Raw genomic sequence first — 18,024 nt, forward strand, 5'->3', positions numbered from 1 at the left:
TTCTCCCCCCTCTCGCTCACTCTCTCCCTCCTCTTTCCTACTAACTCCAAGCAAGCACAACACACACAACTATCGGGCCCATCTATCAAAGTGCTGTCACTTCTCTGCCAAAACAACTGCTTTGGGTTGTAAGGGTTTTTATTAAGAGCATGATTCCTACAAACGCATATTGCTTGAAGTGCATGATTGAAACATTAAGGTGTGTGCGAGAGCTCATGCGTCACATCTACAGTCGCTCAGAATTACTAGGTCAGATTCGGATTCGGGAAGTGAATATAAATAACAGCTGGATAAGGCGAACTTTCAGAAAGTATAACAGAAAATAATCAGTCAGGGGAAAAAAAAGAGGATTGCTTATTTACACATGCACGCAGGTTTGTGAAGCACAACAGCAATATAATTATAGTTTACCATCCACGGAAAAAATACCCCACGTTACACACATTATTCAAAGCTACAGAAGGGCACCTTTTTTCTTCCCCACTTATGAAAAATACATCAAAGTTTTAATTAGAAGAAAGCACCCCGAACAACAGAGCTTAAAACCTCCGTAAGTTCTCTCCCAAACTTTTTCTGCATCTTTGACAGATCCGCAGACTTAATCAATTTATCTTATGTTCTGTATGCTTTGCCTAGAGTTTTACAGACTGTTTAGCCCCCAAAGCCCTACCTTTCGTGCAGTGATGCTGGTGCAGAGCTTGCCTTTCAGGTGTCTTACATGAATCATTCTGAGTTAGAAAGCTCGCTGTCAGCTCTTAAAGTCTTCCCTCTCTTACAGATAGAGGAAGAGAGAGAGAGAAGAAAGAGGGAGGGAGAGAGAAAGAGACACAGAAGGGGAAAGATATGTAAAATGAAAGCTCTGGCCAAAGAGAGAGGAAAATCAATGCTCCTATTCACTGGAAAAAAAAATACAGCCAACTGGACTGTTGACAGCAACAAGAGGAAACGTCTAGACACCCATACATTACAATTTACCTTTTCAACACACTGGACAGCACAATTCCCCCTGGGTGCTTTGCTGAGGATCTCTCATTCTCACTCAGAGCTAAAATATGTTTTCAATAAAATAAGCCTTTCCAAGAAAATAAAAGGATATTTAAGAGTCATCTCTCTTCCATAAATTACTCAGGTTATAACCCTAATATTCTTGTGATTGCTAAAGCAGCAAGAGGCTCAGTAAATGACACACATTATTTTGCCAAAATGAGGTCACTGCTACCAAAGTTACAAAATCCATAGTGAATCAGATATGTGGTCAGAGAGCAACCAATCCTCCCCCAACTATTAAAGTTTTGGTGGGTATAACATCTTAAAGAGAAAGTCTCCAGAGCACTTATGACTGTGTCTAAAACTTTAACTCACTCTGAGCAACCACATGTGCACAAAACAAACTTGATTTGTGTTTACAGGCTGCACTGGAACCTCCAAGTTTTGTCCCTGCTGAGGTTTAGTCCAGTAGCCAAACAGGCAGACAAGTTTATTAAACTATGGATTATATGAAACAGAGAACTTTCAAACATCCTTGAAGTAAGAACCAATTAACCATCTCCTTAAGAACAAATTAATCCATTAAGATGGTCTAACCCAAGCCGCGCTTGTGCTCTAGGCATGATAGGGTAAAAGGGAACTCAGTCAACTCTAAAATCAGGAGATATTTTAACACTTAGATGTAAAGCATCCAACAGTTTGTTCTCTTCCAATTCCTAGATTCAAGCTGATCTAGTAAGGTGTGAAATATTTCCATACATATAATTACCTAATGACTTGGCTGTAAAATTTCATATCATACTCAAAACTGGCATATGGGGATATATTTTGAAATTGGTCTCTAAGTGCATGATCTGTAAATGCTTCTACTTGCAAGTAACTCTACTCCTGTGAGCTGGTCCCAGTGAATTCATGACCCTATTTACAGTTTATATGAAAAACAGAGGGTTTGAACCCTTTGAGGCTCTTTACGTGAACAATGTGACTCGTGTGTGCGCCTGGGAAAATCAAGCTCCATCAAGCACCTAAAAGCTTCCTCCTGCACTCCTCCAATTTCTGAGTGTCACCTCCTTCCAGAAAATGCAACAATGAGCATTTAAGAGGCAGATTTGCCCTTGTGCTACCCAAGCTTAGTGCATCGTTGAGCGGCATGGTCCCTGAAATATTGCCACCTACATTTTACCTTCAGAATCTCCTGTAGCCCCCAGAGAAGAGACCCATGCTTTTGGGGACACAGACCCCAGCTCCATCCTTCCATGGGCTCCTTTTTGTGGCCAGAGCTCCTGGTCATAGCTTCTAACACACATCTACTGATGACTCGACAAAGTCAGGGCTGCGCTATGGGAAGAGATGACTGCCAATGGGTCTCCAGTGTTTCTCCCAGGGATGCAGTTCCTCCTTTTTATTAACTACCCATCCCAAACCCCCAAAAGAGACTGAGCTGCTTCATTTTCTTCCTCCAACTAGATAGTTTCTCCAATAATTTTTTTCTCCCCAAGTATAAGATTTTCAGAGCCTTGGCACTGCTTTACCCTTCATTAGCAACATCTCCTTCTGCTCTAATTTCTGCAGGTCATACTGCTGCTTAGTTCTATTTTTTTCTCTGCTCTCCCAGCCTTCGTGTTATCTGTACATATGATCATGATTGAAATCTACTATAGAAAGACTTGACCCAAAAAACAAACAAATTGAGAAGCAGCCATCTGGGGTGAAAAGAGATGGTTTATAGTTGCTCGTAGTTGATTTGGATGGTCAAAAATAACCTCTGTGATGAGCTCTGACTCTTGGGAAGCCTTAATACAGGCAGAATAACAACTATTTCCCACCGTGATACCAGTGGTTCTGCAGACCACCATTTGAAAACCACTTACCCAGGTGACTACTTCCTTCTCCTCTAATTTTACCAAGGTGTGTATTTTTAAGTCATACAAAAACAAACAACATGAGGTGAGCAGGTGAAATGTGATGGTCTGTATAATGCTGTAGTTAAGACTGGACAATTTAATGCTCCTTTCTGGCATTAAAATCTTCACTGTATCCAGGTACTTCCACTTGGATAACCAAAGCATAAGGTTTAATTAGGTGGTTATATTTAGAACCAGAGCCTGTAACATCCAGCTGAACTGAATATTTGTAAAAGCAAGCTTCTGTAAAACCTAAAACCAACAGGAAAGTTTCTCAGGTTTTTTTAAGTCTTTCATGACACACCTTCTTAAACATCTCTTAAATTCTTTTGAAACCCAAATATTATAGAGCAAAAACTGTAAAGAGAAACTGATTCTTTAAAAAAAGCAAAACTGGCTTCATTATTATCTCTGATTCAAACAGTAGAAATTAAGAAAAACAAAAGTACTAGGTCTCCAAGTTTTGGAGTAGACACTAAGAAAGGAGACATCTACCAGACTGCTAACACAGCATTAGTAATGTCAGCATGTTGCAAAATTCAGCCAGTGACTATTTAGAGCTCTATGCACCTACACAGAAAACACATCAACACACACAAACTCTTACAAATGTGGAGAAAGATTTATTTACTCCTAATGTATCTTAAATTGTGTACAATAGAGTACCTGTTGATGGTATTAAATTGCCAGTCTTTTACATGGGATTATATTCTCTTTCTTCTTCTCAGGTCCTATATTGCACCCAAACAAGCTACAAATAAATACTTTCCTGATTACCTCTCTTCCAAGAGGGCAATTGATGTAGTCATTAACTTACGTCTTTATGGTCAGAGCTCATTTATACCACTTGAGCCCAGTTCCAGCTAGGTTGCTGTGTATCACAATTGGTTAGTTAGTAGGTTAACACCAGCATACAAGTTATCTGAGTAATTATATGCTAGAAGGGAAAATCTCATGAGACAGCCTCTTTATTAGGACTGGTTTGTGCTACACACACACACCAAAAAAAAAAAAAAAAAAAAAAAAAAAAAAAAAAGAGAAACTACTAATCTTGCAGATCCTGGATATGTAGTTAGGAGCTATATTACAGATGAAATGTCAGAATAAATCCTGCTTCAGCCAGGAAGAGAAGTTAATACAAATTTCAGAAGGAGTGAAGTTCTGTATACCTTAGTCACTAAGAATTTTAATGCAGTTCCCAGGCTGAACCAGAAGCCCAGGAGTGCTGGTGTTAATTTAAAGATGAACGAATTAGCAATTCTGCCCCTCCTGACTGCAGCAGCCCTAACAGCAGCAGCTCTGCAACTGGCCTCAGGCCCGTGAGAGTCTCAGGCAGAAGCTATAGCAGGAATCATTCCCTTCTCCCGTGCATGGCAAATTTCATTGCTATTTAGCACAACCAATGTTGGAGTCCTGACCAATTTCTCTGGCTGGTAGCTTTCTCAACGAAAAGAAAAAGACAATTTTCTTTTCCGTAGGGAAGCACAGACCTTGCCACTCTGAGCCCTGCAGGTAGATGGTAAAATGGGCACAGGGAGAGGTGAAGACTGGACAGGCAGCTCCACTCCTTCACCATGAGGACTCCGCACCCAAGCGGCCACAAGGGCCCCAGGCTTAACAGCCACAGAAAAAAAAGGTTGTTTTCTGCTTCACTGCCGTGGAGGGGGATTTCCTCTCTTCCTGCCCCAAGCACATGCCCAGCTTACCACCCTTTTATTCAGTACATGGGAGCTCACGCCACTTTAGCCAAGCACTTCCCCAGCACTCAAAAGCAAGAAAAAAAGTGATTTTGGGTTTATTTAATAGACAACGTGCACTTCGCTGGCCCTGTTTGCTGAGGTCATTATTGTAATACCTGGCCCTTGGCCGCTGCACCCTGTGGTGTGTAAAGTCATTTGCCTCCAAGGGTGCTCAGCGAGACAGGAGGGTGGTTGCTTCCCTTCCTCTCCTGGAGTCAATGTAATCAAAGGATCAGAGGATAAGTGACAACAGAAAGGACCCAAGATCTTCATTCCAACCTGCTGCTCAAAGCAGGTTCAGCAGTGAGGTCTGATCAGGTTATTCAGGCCGTTATCCAGCCTGGTCCTGAAAATCTCCAAAGATGGAGACAGTGCAACCTCTCTAGTAGTCTCATTCCCACAAACTCACCATCTTAGGGGTCTATGAGAAGACAGTGAGGCAAGGTGGGAACAGAGAATGGCTTGTAGGGTTGTAGGAAATGCACATTCATAATCACAGGGTGCGGAGCAGAAGATGGGGAAAGGTCCTTGAGCCAACCTACAGCTCTGAAGGGCCTTGGATAAGCTAGCCTTTTGAAAGCTCTGCAACCTTCATTAATTTAAAACTTAGGACTAATGTTTCATGTATCTATTATTTCCCATATAAAGCCATAATTGTTTTCTCTTGCTTCCCACAAATCCCTTATTCAGAACAAGACAGAAGTGCTTCAGTTACAAATGCTCCACTGGCTTTATGTGGGCTGGGATGCTCTGCAACAGAAACGCACAGTATCAAGGACAATATGTCCTGAAGTGGCTCTCAGCTCTCAAGATCCACAGTGAAAGAAGAGTTCATTTTAATTCTTGAGCATTCTGCCTGGGGAAATAAATCTAACAACCAATTGATCATCAGCAACTGAAAAGCTCTGGTGCATGTGTTTAAACATGTAGCCAGCCCTAAATAGCTATGTGTCACTGTCATAGCAGCGTGCCCTGACACTCAAGCACAGTCACTTGAAAAAGAAATCAGACAAAATGACTCTTTCAAATGAAGTGACACACTAAACCACAAGTTCCAGGAAATGAAAACAAAACATCTGCTCTCTGCCATCCCATGGTACTGGGAACTGAATAAAAAACCACTCACAGCTTTTAATGTCTTAGAGTTTGGCAATGGAATTGCCAATTTTTGGAGTTTACTTTCATGTACGTTGTGCTGGAGAGCTACAAACAGCATGAAAATGTTGTACATAGAATTGCGGATGGAGAAACATTGAGTCCAGGAGTTCGTTGTATCGTGACTCTAAGTAGGGAAGATGGTGCATTGTTCAGTTGGGCATTCATACTGGAAAAGACATTGTGAAATTGGGCTGAGATCCACTACATCCCATGATTTCTACAACATCCTCATGGACACAATATATTTAGGTTATATATCAAGCTTTTGATAACTCCTTGTTTTAGGGAAATAATTTCTTCCATAAATATAGAGACAAATGTCAATGAGTATACATGTTCTTGTATTTCAGCTCTCAAATAGCACCACGGTCCTACACGGTACAGAAGTTTTTCTGATCAACCGGGAGCTCAACAACACAAGAAACTCAGAAAGTCATGCTAGACAATTAGTTCTTTAGATCTTGAAAAGTTAACAAACAGAGAAATTGATCTAGAAATGTAAACAAAGCCCATTTCCAAAAATGGAAAAGCCTTAGACAAGAGGAATAATCTGCAAGTTTCCACTGTTAGAAACAACTTTCGCTGGAGTCTACAAGGTATCACATAACCATGCCAACCCAGTTAATGTCTGTTTTCTTTTCATCATGTTTCCAGCTTGCTAAGTTTAGAAGAAAACTTAATAATTTTCTTTCACTTAGAAAAGAAAAAATACACAATGACTTCAAGGCTGAAAGTCTACATAATAATATCTAAGCCCAAGAGAATTGTTCCAGCCAAGTTGTGAACCTATGAAAATAATTGAGATATTATAATGAAACACTTACAACTTCACTATAGCAAGTAGCAAGACTGTTATAAAGAGAAGCGTAACATACCCCCTTTACCACAACCGTGAACTCATATTGCTAGGTGTATTATTCAGCGTAGTTTTATGGTAGGTATCATTAGACTGCCCATACAAAAATCATCACTTTGCTGACATTCATATTCTTCCATACTGACTCCAGACCAGAAATAAACTACAATGCACACTGAGAGACTGAAAACACCTTGAATAAAATTTACTAAGTGTGCAAAACCTTGGTCTGCAAAAATACACTGAAACGAAAACATCTTGAGATCAGCAATCCTGTAGAACCATCACCAATATTCACAACATTTTTACATAAAAATAAAAAGTACATCCTGCCTAGGACAGCATGAAATGCACAAGGCTAGTAACGCACAGCAATAAATTGCAGCCATAAGCCTCATTTGAATGTGGTAATGTACATGCAGTCATTAAGCAGCCAAAAAAATGACTGCAGGAGCTCAAATTCAATATATTCTACACATTTCACCTCCAGCAAAACTTGCCTAAATAAGGATTTCATTCTCCATCACAGAAGCGTGGACCATACCTTTGTCTTCATGTCTACCACATAATTTTCAAAAGTCTGGTTCTCCTTATTGTGTTCACCACATTGTCCAGATCCTTCCGATCCATTGGAAGCTGCAGACTAGAGAGGGGGAGGGGGGAAAAATCAAATAAAGTAGCTGAGATGTGCACTAGAATTCTATTACACTTAAATGTAAAGATTAGCGTGCACATACAAAAGGGTAGCCTGAATTCAGATAAACATGATGGGGCTCATACATAAGATTTTCACCTCAGTGTTTTGTCATACAAAAATTTCTGGGTTTTATCTTATAGCCACTCTCATGGAAGTCTGTGAAAGTCTTAATAGGCTAAATCTACAAGATGATGCTTATCGTAATCTCTAGCTGACTTCAGAAGGCATTCAAGGCGCTCTGCAGCGTTCAGCATGAGAACACAGAGATAAGGAAGGAAATCAGTGCCCTGCCAAAAAGGCCCGCGGATGGTAATGGGCTTCTCCTCTGGAGCAGCTGCAGGAATAGCTCTCCTTACAGCACCAACTGAATTACCTGGTTTGTTTTCTCATTGTTAATTCATGACATTCTCCTAAGTGACATATTTTTGAAAGGGTTTCATGCTTGCGTAGTAGCCATATTTGCGAATCTTTTAAGTTCAAATGCTTTTTTTTTGTTACCTTTCCTTCATTTACACACATTTCAGTCTTATATTGGTTACAGAAAACCCTCATAAAACACATAGTATTTTTTCAAATAGTATCTTTAATAGCAGATATAGTAAAAGGCTATATTTGTTTTTTCAATTTTCCTGCTGGAAATCTAATACATTATTGTAGATTTTGCATGAAGACAATAAATATTACAAATGACACCTCTGTTTACAATGCTCTGCCCTGCAAAAATGTGCTTGAAGAGTTAGCCTTTGAATGAAACACGTTGACTGCCACTAACTCGGATCTGAGAAAATTTGGGGGCACTTTGCAAGAGCATGAACAGGAAAGCAGAGTGAATTCAAACAGAGTAGAGTGTCTTCTAGCTGTCGGCGCTGAGCATCACAGACACCATGAGTGATTTAGACCCATCCTTTTTTAGCCTGTGCACCAGGAGTAAAGTCAATTTCAACACAACAGGCAAGAAATTGTTAGCATTTTAAATAGACCAACCATTGCCAGCACAACTTAGAAAACAACAAGCCAGTGCCACAGAAACAGCCAAATCACATCCACATGTGCAAATATGTTTTCTCCTCTGATACTAGATTGTTTATTTAGGGCTCCGTCCAGCAAAAGGCTGACTGCTGGCCCCAATCCAGGCAACTACTTAGACACGTGCTTTTAACTTCACTGGAACAAATGGCATTAGTCTAGTGCTCCAATAAAGAATGTGTTTAAATGTTGGATCAAGCCCAGCGGCTCAACACTGCATGGGGCTGAGCACACAGGACTCGACGCATGCCCTCTCTAAAGTTTTAGCTTCTCTAACACGCTCCCAGTGATGGAGAACCATGCATTCCTTCTGCTTGTTTCTTTCGCCGAAGGATGTTGCCTATCCTCCATTTGTAGTCTGGAAGGGATAGCAAGGCAACCAGGCCAAATTTATGCGGGACAGCAAGGAACTGAACTCAGGTCTTGCATCTTGCGTCAGAGCCTACAGGAAATCCAAGCAACTCCCTAAGTGTTTCTTTCAGGAGGGGAAAATTTGTTTTACGAGGAACTAAAAAGCATGCATAAAAATTTTGATTTCATCTTTGCTTTCTCTGAATACCTGACACAAGTCTTTTCCATTGTTATTATTTACAGGCAACAATATAAACTATGCCAATCAATACGTTATTTATTTGCTCTAATCATCAAGACCAAACTCTGCCTGATCCTAAAGGAGCTAAGCTTCTGCAACTTCTCAAAAGGGGTTTGACAATTTTCAGCAGAAACTACAGCCTGTATGGTAGCATTTATCAAATGAGTGCAGCTGCAAAACTGGATAAGGAACTTTAGTTTGTTTATATTTTACATACTTTTTTTCCCCTCAAATTTTTCACCATTAGCTGACTCCAATATTTTGAAAGAACATAAAACAATGTCATAAGATGCTATGAAATGTTTCAATTGTTTTCCTTAGGGAAATGGGTCACAGATTAATTGTGAAGAGCAGCAAACCAAGGACATTAGGAGGGTACAAACAGCTCGAGTAATTGTAATAAATCTGGAACTTCTCTCTGTTCCACTGTATTAAGGTTCAATAAGCATTAGCAGAATAATATATGGTTCCCAAACTTGAACAAAGTATACGTTAGCAATCCATCTGAAAACCAATAGTCATTTAACTTTGTGTTATGAAATACATAGGACCGTATAATGTAAGAGGCAAAAAGGATACTTGCTGTGTGTTGTGACAGATTTATTAAAAACTAGCATTCTTGGGTCTGAGTCTTATTCTTGATTACATACAATCCTCTCTTTAGAGGCTAACCAAAAACCTACCCTGTCTAAAATTATTTGTACACTTTATATCTAAAAGCTGCCTACTCATGCAAAAGAAGTATTTTAGCAACACCTCATTATTCCTGAACCGTGCCGGTCACCATGAGAAGCAGAACTGGCAGCCCCAGGGTGACCCAGTAGGAATGCAGTGGAGCACATGCACCATGCTCATACGTCCTTGTAGGAGGTTCTGGAAATAATGACTTCTTCAAGCTTGAATTAAAACTACTGACAAAAGTCTAGACTCCTGTATCTAGAAGTCTGGTAGTTGGAACAATTTTATCTCCCTGTTCACAGAAGAAAATATTATTTTCTTCAAGTTGGTCAGAGAAAGAGAAGAGATTTTACAAGCAAATGTTGCAAAAGCAGATTAAAACTTCATTTGGTAACTTTGCTCACATGGGTAGTAACCATGAGAATCATAGATCACACCAAAAGCAATCTTCCAATTTTGTGTATAATTAATGCTAACCGATTTAGATTATAATTAACAGGGACTATTTAGACTGTAATCTCTTCAGGGCAATGTCTCTCATTGTGCAAACTTACAGCATTATTTAAATGTTTATTAATACAATAGTAGTCACATTAGCTACCTTGTTCATTTTATCTAATTTTAACAGTGCTCAGCAAGGCTTTTCTGTGCTTATAACACATCTTTCCGGTAGCTTATTAGGATATGCACAATTGACACAGTCAACCGTCAACAAAATTCTTGCTGATTATTTTTTGCCAAAGTACACAGTTATGAATTATGAAAGACTTGTCACTGGTTCCACTTTCAGCAGGCAGCATGTTCCAGTTCATGTCTGAGCCAGCAACCAGCCAGAAGGAGCATCTGCCCTCACAGGCAATTATGGCATATGGGGTTTCCAAGAGTTCCTCCAGGAGGTCTTCCTATAGCAGCCAAACCCTGTAACAGTGGATGAATTCTCCAGTCTATTGTATGGCTCCAGAATTTATACCTAATATATCAATAGGAGGTACTTGTAACCATCCACAATAGTTATCACATTTTTACCTCTCGGAATGAGGGCCAACATTGGGAATATAAAAAATATAAAAAAATAAGAAACATACATGCAAACATTATTCTGCTCTTCCATGTTGCTGCCAGGACTTTGAATTTATTTACACACGCACCTGTATGGGATATTTTCTAGGGCACATACAGCGCTCCGTGTCTGGAAAATGCTGATCAGCTTTGCAAAGGGACCAGGAGCACGGGTGGGAGTGTAGGGGAGCTACAGCCCTTGAGCCTAAATAAATCTGCAACTGCCTTAGGGTTCAGAGAGCTAATGTACCTTCTCCTACAGCCGGCAGCTTAGGGAATGCTCTCCGGTGTGCTTTTAAAGAGAAAAATTCAAAACAGAAGCTGATTTGAGACCTCTTTTGGCATTTTGTATCACGAATTGGTAGCTCTGCTCCAGTCCCATGAGAGCTTGTAGATAAATGCCAGCTTGCCCCAAATGATTTACATTAAGAGAGGAAAGGTATAAAAAAAAACCAAACCAGTGATCTGTTAACTTGTGGATGCCAATATCTGTCAGGAAATCTATCACCTTGGTAATCAAATGCTCCCAGGAACATATAGTGCTGAGAGATACTGCTTTTATTCAATTAACTTTTCTGAAAGTAAGCATTTTAAAAAAATCATTAGAATATTTAAAAAGCTACAGGGGGAAAGTAAAATGCAACATGACATATGCTGGAATTATCCATTTTACAGGACATTGATGTAAATTAATTCATTTAGCAGCTATGCTGGAGCAGGAAGCAACCTGAGCTGAACTGAGATGCACAGCAAGATACCGACACTAGCCAAGAAAGCAGCACACCTCTATGCCAGGGTACAGCCTGCTCGTGCTCTGCTCAAGCCATGTGTGAACTAAAACTGGACTCAAGTTCACCCTTTACAACATGCCAGCAACAGCAAGAACACCTCCTGTGCGTGCGATCCGTCCACCAAGGGCTGCACCTTTCTGCCATACCTAGGCAGAGTTGACAGCGCTCCTAAATGTATCGTGAGCATCTCAGGTTTGGCTCCTGCTGCTGACAATCTTGGGCAACAGGAAAAAAAAAAAAAAAAAAAAAAAAAAAAGACGTTGCAGATCTTGGACAGTTTGTGGGAGACAAAGCGTCACTGGGGACTTGAAGAGTTTTTCCTGCAGTGCCATGTTGCGAAATAATCCTAGAGACCGTAAGATGTGCTTTCCTTTTTCTGTACCCTGCTAGTCCTATTTCTATGCCTCTTATAGTCCTTATTACAGGAAGAAATGTCATTCAGCAAATTTTTTGGCAGGAATTAACTTTCACCGATATCACAGATGACTGAAAACTCAGACAATCCCAGAGCAGGCCATGCTAGAAACTAAAATCAGAAATATAATCCCACAGAAGCCAGGCAGTTTCATTTTCCTCAGCTGGGTCTAAATTTCAGTCCAGAAATAATATAGCAGAGCTTTCTTCTTGTCCACAAAATCCTTTAAAAAAGAAGGTGCCTAATTAAGTGTTTCTGAAGCCCTTTAGAAAAGCATGGTTCAGTATCCCCAGCTGAATGATTTAGTCGTCAGAAAGGATTTTGTTTCTATTTCCACATTAGGGTTTCTGGTTCATTGTTTGAAGATGTCAAGGTTTGCTCCACATCCCATGGCATTAGCTCAGCCTTTGCAGCTGCCTCAAGTCAGGGTGATGTTGCAGATTGCTACAAGACCTCATGGCTAAGTCCTGTAAGAATGTCACCGCAGTCCCCTCTGTACCAGTCTTCCCAACAAGACCAGTAAATGTGATGGAGAAAAGAAAAGTATACATTTGGGCATGGATTCTACCATACAAATCGCACCACAAGTGTTTGATTTCTTTTTTTAAGTTACTGTATTTGGAAGTGAGCATAAATATCACACTAATATTTATTTTACCCTGGGTTTTTTATGATTCCATTTTAGCTAATATAGATTCAACCTTTCAGAAGATTTTATGGCAGACTTAAAGAGTGTTAGAGCTCAGGAACAATTATGTGGCTGCAGGCTTGTGTTTCAGAAAGGTCAGGATCTGATTTAATGCTGCTCCACCCTCCCGAAAGCAAGTCTTGCTCTCAGTGTGTTTCTGGATGTCAGAATGTCACTAGGAAACTCTGCATTTGCCCTTCCCCAGTACAGATTTGACCACCCGCCTAAAAGCCGTCGTCCAAGCTACCAGTGACTCAGTACCGTCGCTTCGGCTGGGCTAACGCAAAGCCTACGCTCAAAGCCGATCTCCCTGATTATCCATATCATAATTATCCAGTGCGCTGTGACTCTGGTCTGGGGTAAGACAACCGACTTTCCAGGCAGGAAATTCCAGCAGGGAGGAGACACTAGCTCATGCTTCAGCTTTTCTCCTCCTGGACAGAGAGTTCAGAAGAAGCTGGCGGGACTCAGTTGGCTCCACAAACTCAAGCCTTGTGACCGACCAGAAGACACACCCGGGAGCTTCGTCTTGCTGATCCAGGCTCCGTCTCCAGCGTCACTCACGCAGAGCTTTATTTTCAAGCTGGGGTCCAAACCAAGGCGCTCCTGCGTGTCCTTTTGCAGGGAGCAGAGCATCACTAGGGTCAGACAGCGGTGGACTCTGCCGAGGGCGATGGTTCGAGCGGCGGGCCGGGACCGTGGCACCGTGCAGCGACCAGAGTCCTTGCAAACACAAACCTTGCAAGGGCTGGTGCTCGAGTACGGCATCTCCCCTGCTGAGACCTGGCACGCCAAATACTGGGGGCTGGAAGGATGTGCTGAGCTGCTGCGTGTGGCAAAGAGGAAAACCGAGCAAAAAGAGCATTGCAAAGATGAACCCTGCTGCAAGGATGAAGACAGAAATGATTCACAGTTCAGCTGCGTGCGAATGAGACTGGACAGACTGGCTACAGTTTTCAGGCAAAGACCCACCCTTGCTGTAGCTCCACGCCAGGCAGCTATCCACACAAGAAATGGAGACAGTTACCATATGTATGGCTGAGTTCTTACCCCGATAGACTATTTTCCAAAACATTCTCGGCAACACCAAACGCTGTAGGGCAAATTCAGATGCCTCTGAACATGAGAATGAATGAGATGAAAACTTTAAACAAATAAATGCATTTCCCTCAGCTCACTGGGATTCAGATTCTGACACCCATTCTCCCCATTCCTTACCCTTCAGCCATTGGTCTGCACTTTGCTGCACATAAAGAAGATGAAATATGAAGAGTAATTTGGGATATTAAAGATCTATTTCTTTCAAATAAAGCAGAAGCTATTACCGAATTCTCCTGAAGGCTGGAGGAAAAGGACTAGAAAAATTAAAAGGCTGAACATAATTAATGAATGCTCATTTAGAATTGGCTATCATACAACATCTTGGAAGTTAGATTTACAGCTGAAGAGGGCAGGCTGTATGCAGAAACAGGCTCTGGAAGGAGCTCCATGTGCACTGTGTCAAGCTGGGGGAAAAGATAGGGAGCTGTGGCTGCAGGGAGGTCCCATCAAACATGGAGCGATGACACCTGCCAAAAGCCCCTCCGAGCAGAAAGGTCAGCTGCAGTAAGAAGAACATGTTAAAGCACATGCTTTGATTCCAGTTGTGCCCATCTGCATACATTTTATTCATTAGCTGCAGTGGATTCCCTCTGCATTTAAGCCCGTATTAGTGAAATCACAATCTTGCCCTGAAAATACAAGCGGACCACAGCTGGAAGCAAATGCAAATACTTGGAAACAGAAAACAGAAAGCAAGTCATTAATTGTAAGAGAAAACATGACTAATGATTTTAAATTAAATAATATTTTCATGATATTTTAATTAGCAAGGATAATGTTTATTTTACTTACATAGAATTAAGTTCTGGATACATAAATTCCAACCTACATATTTCAGTTGCCATAACGACTTGATACATTTATTCTCTTGTGTCATTTTTTATTGCATCAGTGTGGCTTTTTTTTTAGACAACCAAAAAAAACCCCAACTGCTTTGGTTGCTACGATAAGACAATATTTTTTAATTGTTCTTTTCACATTTAATTCTTCTTGAAACCAATATACTTTCCCTCCAAAGATGTTCACAGCACAGTGTGGGAATTTCACTACCAATTCCAGGGCTCAGTGCTGGGTTTGCCAGAAGTCCCAAGGATATGTAGAGCCTTTTAGCTCGAACTGCTACTTCAGTAGTCCCCCTTAGGACACTAGTCATATGCCTTGAGGTCAAGATCTTAACAGGAGACCTACATAATAACAGCCCCAAGTTGGTGCCTTTTCCCCTGAAAACCAGAAATAAATTAAATGAGCACTAGACTCTTCAGAAAGGTGCATAGCTATAGCAGATTCGAGGCAGCAGCAGCAACAAACATAAATGTTTTGCATCTCTGCAGCTAAGTAAATCACTGCAGTGCTCTCCAGGCCAGGAGGATATTACAGAGCAGTTTCCACATTTCATACATGCCGGTGTAGCATGCGATGAGCTAGACTTCACTTTTATCCAGGAGCAGAACTGATTCCTAAACTTTTGGGGCCTCCGAGGAGTTGGCTCAAATCTTTTTACAAACCAAGACAATCAAACAGTATCATGATGGGAGGAAGAAAGAGGATGAGGGTGGTGGTTTTCCTCCCCTCCAGTTAGCTGTTAGCAGAGCCTGCTGTTGCCCATTCACCTTTCACAGCTCTGCACCCCCGCAAACGGACAAACTTCAATTAAATTGCAATTACCTAACTGCTGATGTTGCATTTCTATCTGGTTCCCTGTTACAACCGTAATGAGAGAGACTGTATTAATTAATAACAATTATGTTAAGGTGCAAGATGAGGAACTGCTGGTAACCATTGTTCCATACAGCCGGCGTGGAGTGACCTCAGATTAGAGATAATAGGGCATTTACCAATGTAAGGTTAGAGGTTTTGATGGAAAAGAACTAGTGCAATGGCTCCTGTGGACTGCCTTGGTCTCTGGGGGCAGCTCTTCATTTACTGATAACTATAACAGCTTCTACTTCAGTCAGGAGAGCTATGACAATTGCTTTCAGAGGACTGTATCCCTCAGCTCTCAGGAGAGCAAGAGTGTGCACGTGCGTTACCACACACAGTTTAGGACAAGATCTAGAACTACATTTTCACTATGACAAGCCTCATATCTCTTTTTGTTTCTGATCATACTATTCCGCATTATAAAAACTATATGTAATATGTTAAAGTGAGAAAAAAATAGAATTATAACAATTCCAAATAGGAGAAATACCCAACAGTGCTAAGTACTGCATGATAACCTTGTAGGAAATACATTTAAATAAGAAGTCACTCGGATAAAGTGATTGAATTCTGATTTATCTCATGATGCACTGCAGGTCCATAGCAAATCTAAGAACAGAATCCAGTCTCCTGTCTCCACCACTGGCCCACACAGTCTCTTCCTATTTACACACCTCCGGAGAGATTACAGAGGAGGAAACTACCCACATTTCACTTGAGATGAAATTTTCTGCGCGTTCTTGCCAGAAATGGCGAATTTAAGTCAGTCTACTCAATAGCAGTAATAAAACAGTCCCATTTTGAGAACAGGGCTGATATGTCATAAAGTGATACTTAGTAAGACCAAAGGTATTTTGCACTAATGCAGGGATATAAAGCCAGTATTAAAGAAAAAAAAAAAAAAAAACCCACACACAAAACCAAAATAACCCACCATGAAATCAAAACCCTGGAGAATATTATAGTGACTTTTACTTCTTGAGATAGTTTTGCTTGAAGCATCCTAAACCTTGGTATAGAAGAATATTTGTTTCGGCGAGAGCCACAGGGAGGGGAAGCAAGTACTGGCTGTCATTACAGTGGCAGGCTGCCTTGCTAAGTCATGGCTGCTGAGCTACACAATCATATATACTCATGCTGACATGCAAAAATACTGCAGCTAAACAAAACGTTCGGCAAAACACAGTGCCATCTCTCTTCATTCAGCTTCCCTCCTACAGAGCATTACAAAATGCTTCGCACTGATACATATATATGAAAGGAAAAGGGCTCAAAAGGTAAGTTAAGTGGAATGACTCAGGTCATTAAACTGCAGAATACATCATCATGCTCCCTAAATGTTGATAAACAGATGATGATGTATAGTGAAAGGGAAAACAAACATTCCCTAAATATTTTGCAGAAGATTGAGGCTCCATGGAGCTGCCAGACAATTTCCTTTATTACGACTGTCATGAGCTAAATGCTGGATAAGAACCTGCCACTGCCTAATGGAGAGATGGTAGAAACCTGTGCGTTCATATGAGGACTCCAAGAACTATTAACACTCGCCACTGACCAAGGTTATTAAAAAATTATGGACCATACAGGGACTTTGGCTTCTGTGAGCTTGCGGTTGGAGAAGCACAGAAGCACAAGGGCAGCCGTAACTGCATTAAACAAACATCACTGTCAACTGCATCGTAAGAAAAGGAGCAAATGCCTCGTGTACCAGGCGATGCCAAGGGTGGTAGGGAGGAACCCTCCTCGTCCGTGTAATGCTCCTGCCATGCATACAACCTTACGTAGCCCGTATGGTTCACGCATGTCCCCCTTGAGTTCCTACAGGGAGCAGGAATCCTCCAGAGCTGCCAGCTGAAGCTGATATTTTTTTTACTTGGGAAACAGTGCCCTTGTCACAGCTCACTGACAGTGAGGTCCGGATGACACTATCAGACGGGGAGCCTGGATGAGGCAATAAATTCAGTCTCATGAAACCTGTCTCTGACTCTGCAACACCGCACACTAAAGCTGTCTGCTACTTTATGCATTTGAAATGTGTCTAGGCAGCTTAGATAAGTCTTTCTCATTTTTGTTGGGATATATCTACCATCGAGGTGGCTGACTCAGGTAGAGATGTACACATAGGCTTGCAGGAATGCCAGATGAAAAACTTATTTGAAAATACTTTCATTGTTGATGAATATTTGCTTGAAACATCCCCCATCACCTTTATGTGCTAGTTAATCTACAACCTCACTTCATTAGCAGGGGCTCAAATTCCAATTCTGGTTGTATTCAGAAGCCTCATAAAAACATTGATGTTCGTTCATGTCAACAGCTCACAGCTCTGCATGCTATTCTTTACATATAGCCCATTCTTTACAACCTATTGCATTATTACTAGGAGGTCAGCTTCACATTTCACTAGTTTATAACCAAAGCTGAAGTTAAGCAAGATCATATTCTTAATACTTGTTTGTGCAGTACTTGGTAAAGGAGAGTTCCCAAGAGGTGCCCCTAAAAGCAATGATCAATTCTAGTATTGTACTTTTCAAGGTTACTGGCAAAAATGCAGTTTCTGCTATTAAGGCAAATATCTGCAATCAGTGATGTCATTTCACAGTTTGGAAATATCACAATGCCTGTTTTC

At 41.0% G+C, this 18,024-nt stretch overlaps 1 protein-coding gene across 16 annotated transcripts in view; it reads right to left on the reverse strand.

Moving 5' to 3' along the window:
- DLG2 (discs large MAGUK scaffold protein 2) overlaps window positions 1–18,024 on the reverse strand; it is a 1,026,767-nt gene that overhangs the window by 875,860 nt on the left and 132,883 nt on the right. For 11 of the 16 annotated variants that reach the window (XM_030042405.1, XM_030042399.1, XM_030042408.1 and 8 more), the window contains exon 5: window positions 7,189–7,287. The exons of 3 other annotated variants lie outside the window; for them this stretch is intronic. In XM_030042405.1, coding sequence (XP_029898265.1) covers window positions 7,189–7,287 — 99 coding nt within the window. Of the gene's footprint in view, window positions 1–670; window positions 750–7,188; window positions 7,288–18,024 lie in introns of those variants that run through there. 2 more of the 16 variants (XM_030042424.1, XM_030042415.1) reach the window with 2 other exon arrangements.

The sequence above is a fragment of the Aquila chrysaetos genome, chromosome 19, assembly GCF_900496995.4.
Source record: "Aquila chrysaetos chrysaetos chromosome 19, bAquChr1.4, whole genome shotgun sequence".
NCBI lineage: Eukaryota > Metazoa > Chordata > Aves > Accipitriformes > Accipitridae > Aquila > Aquila chrysaetos.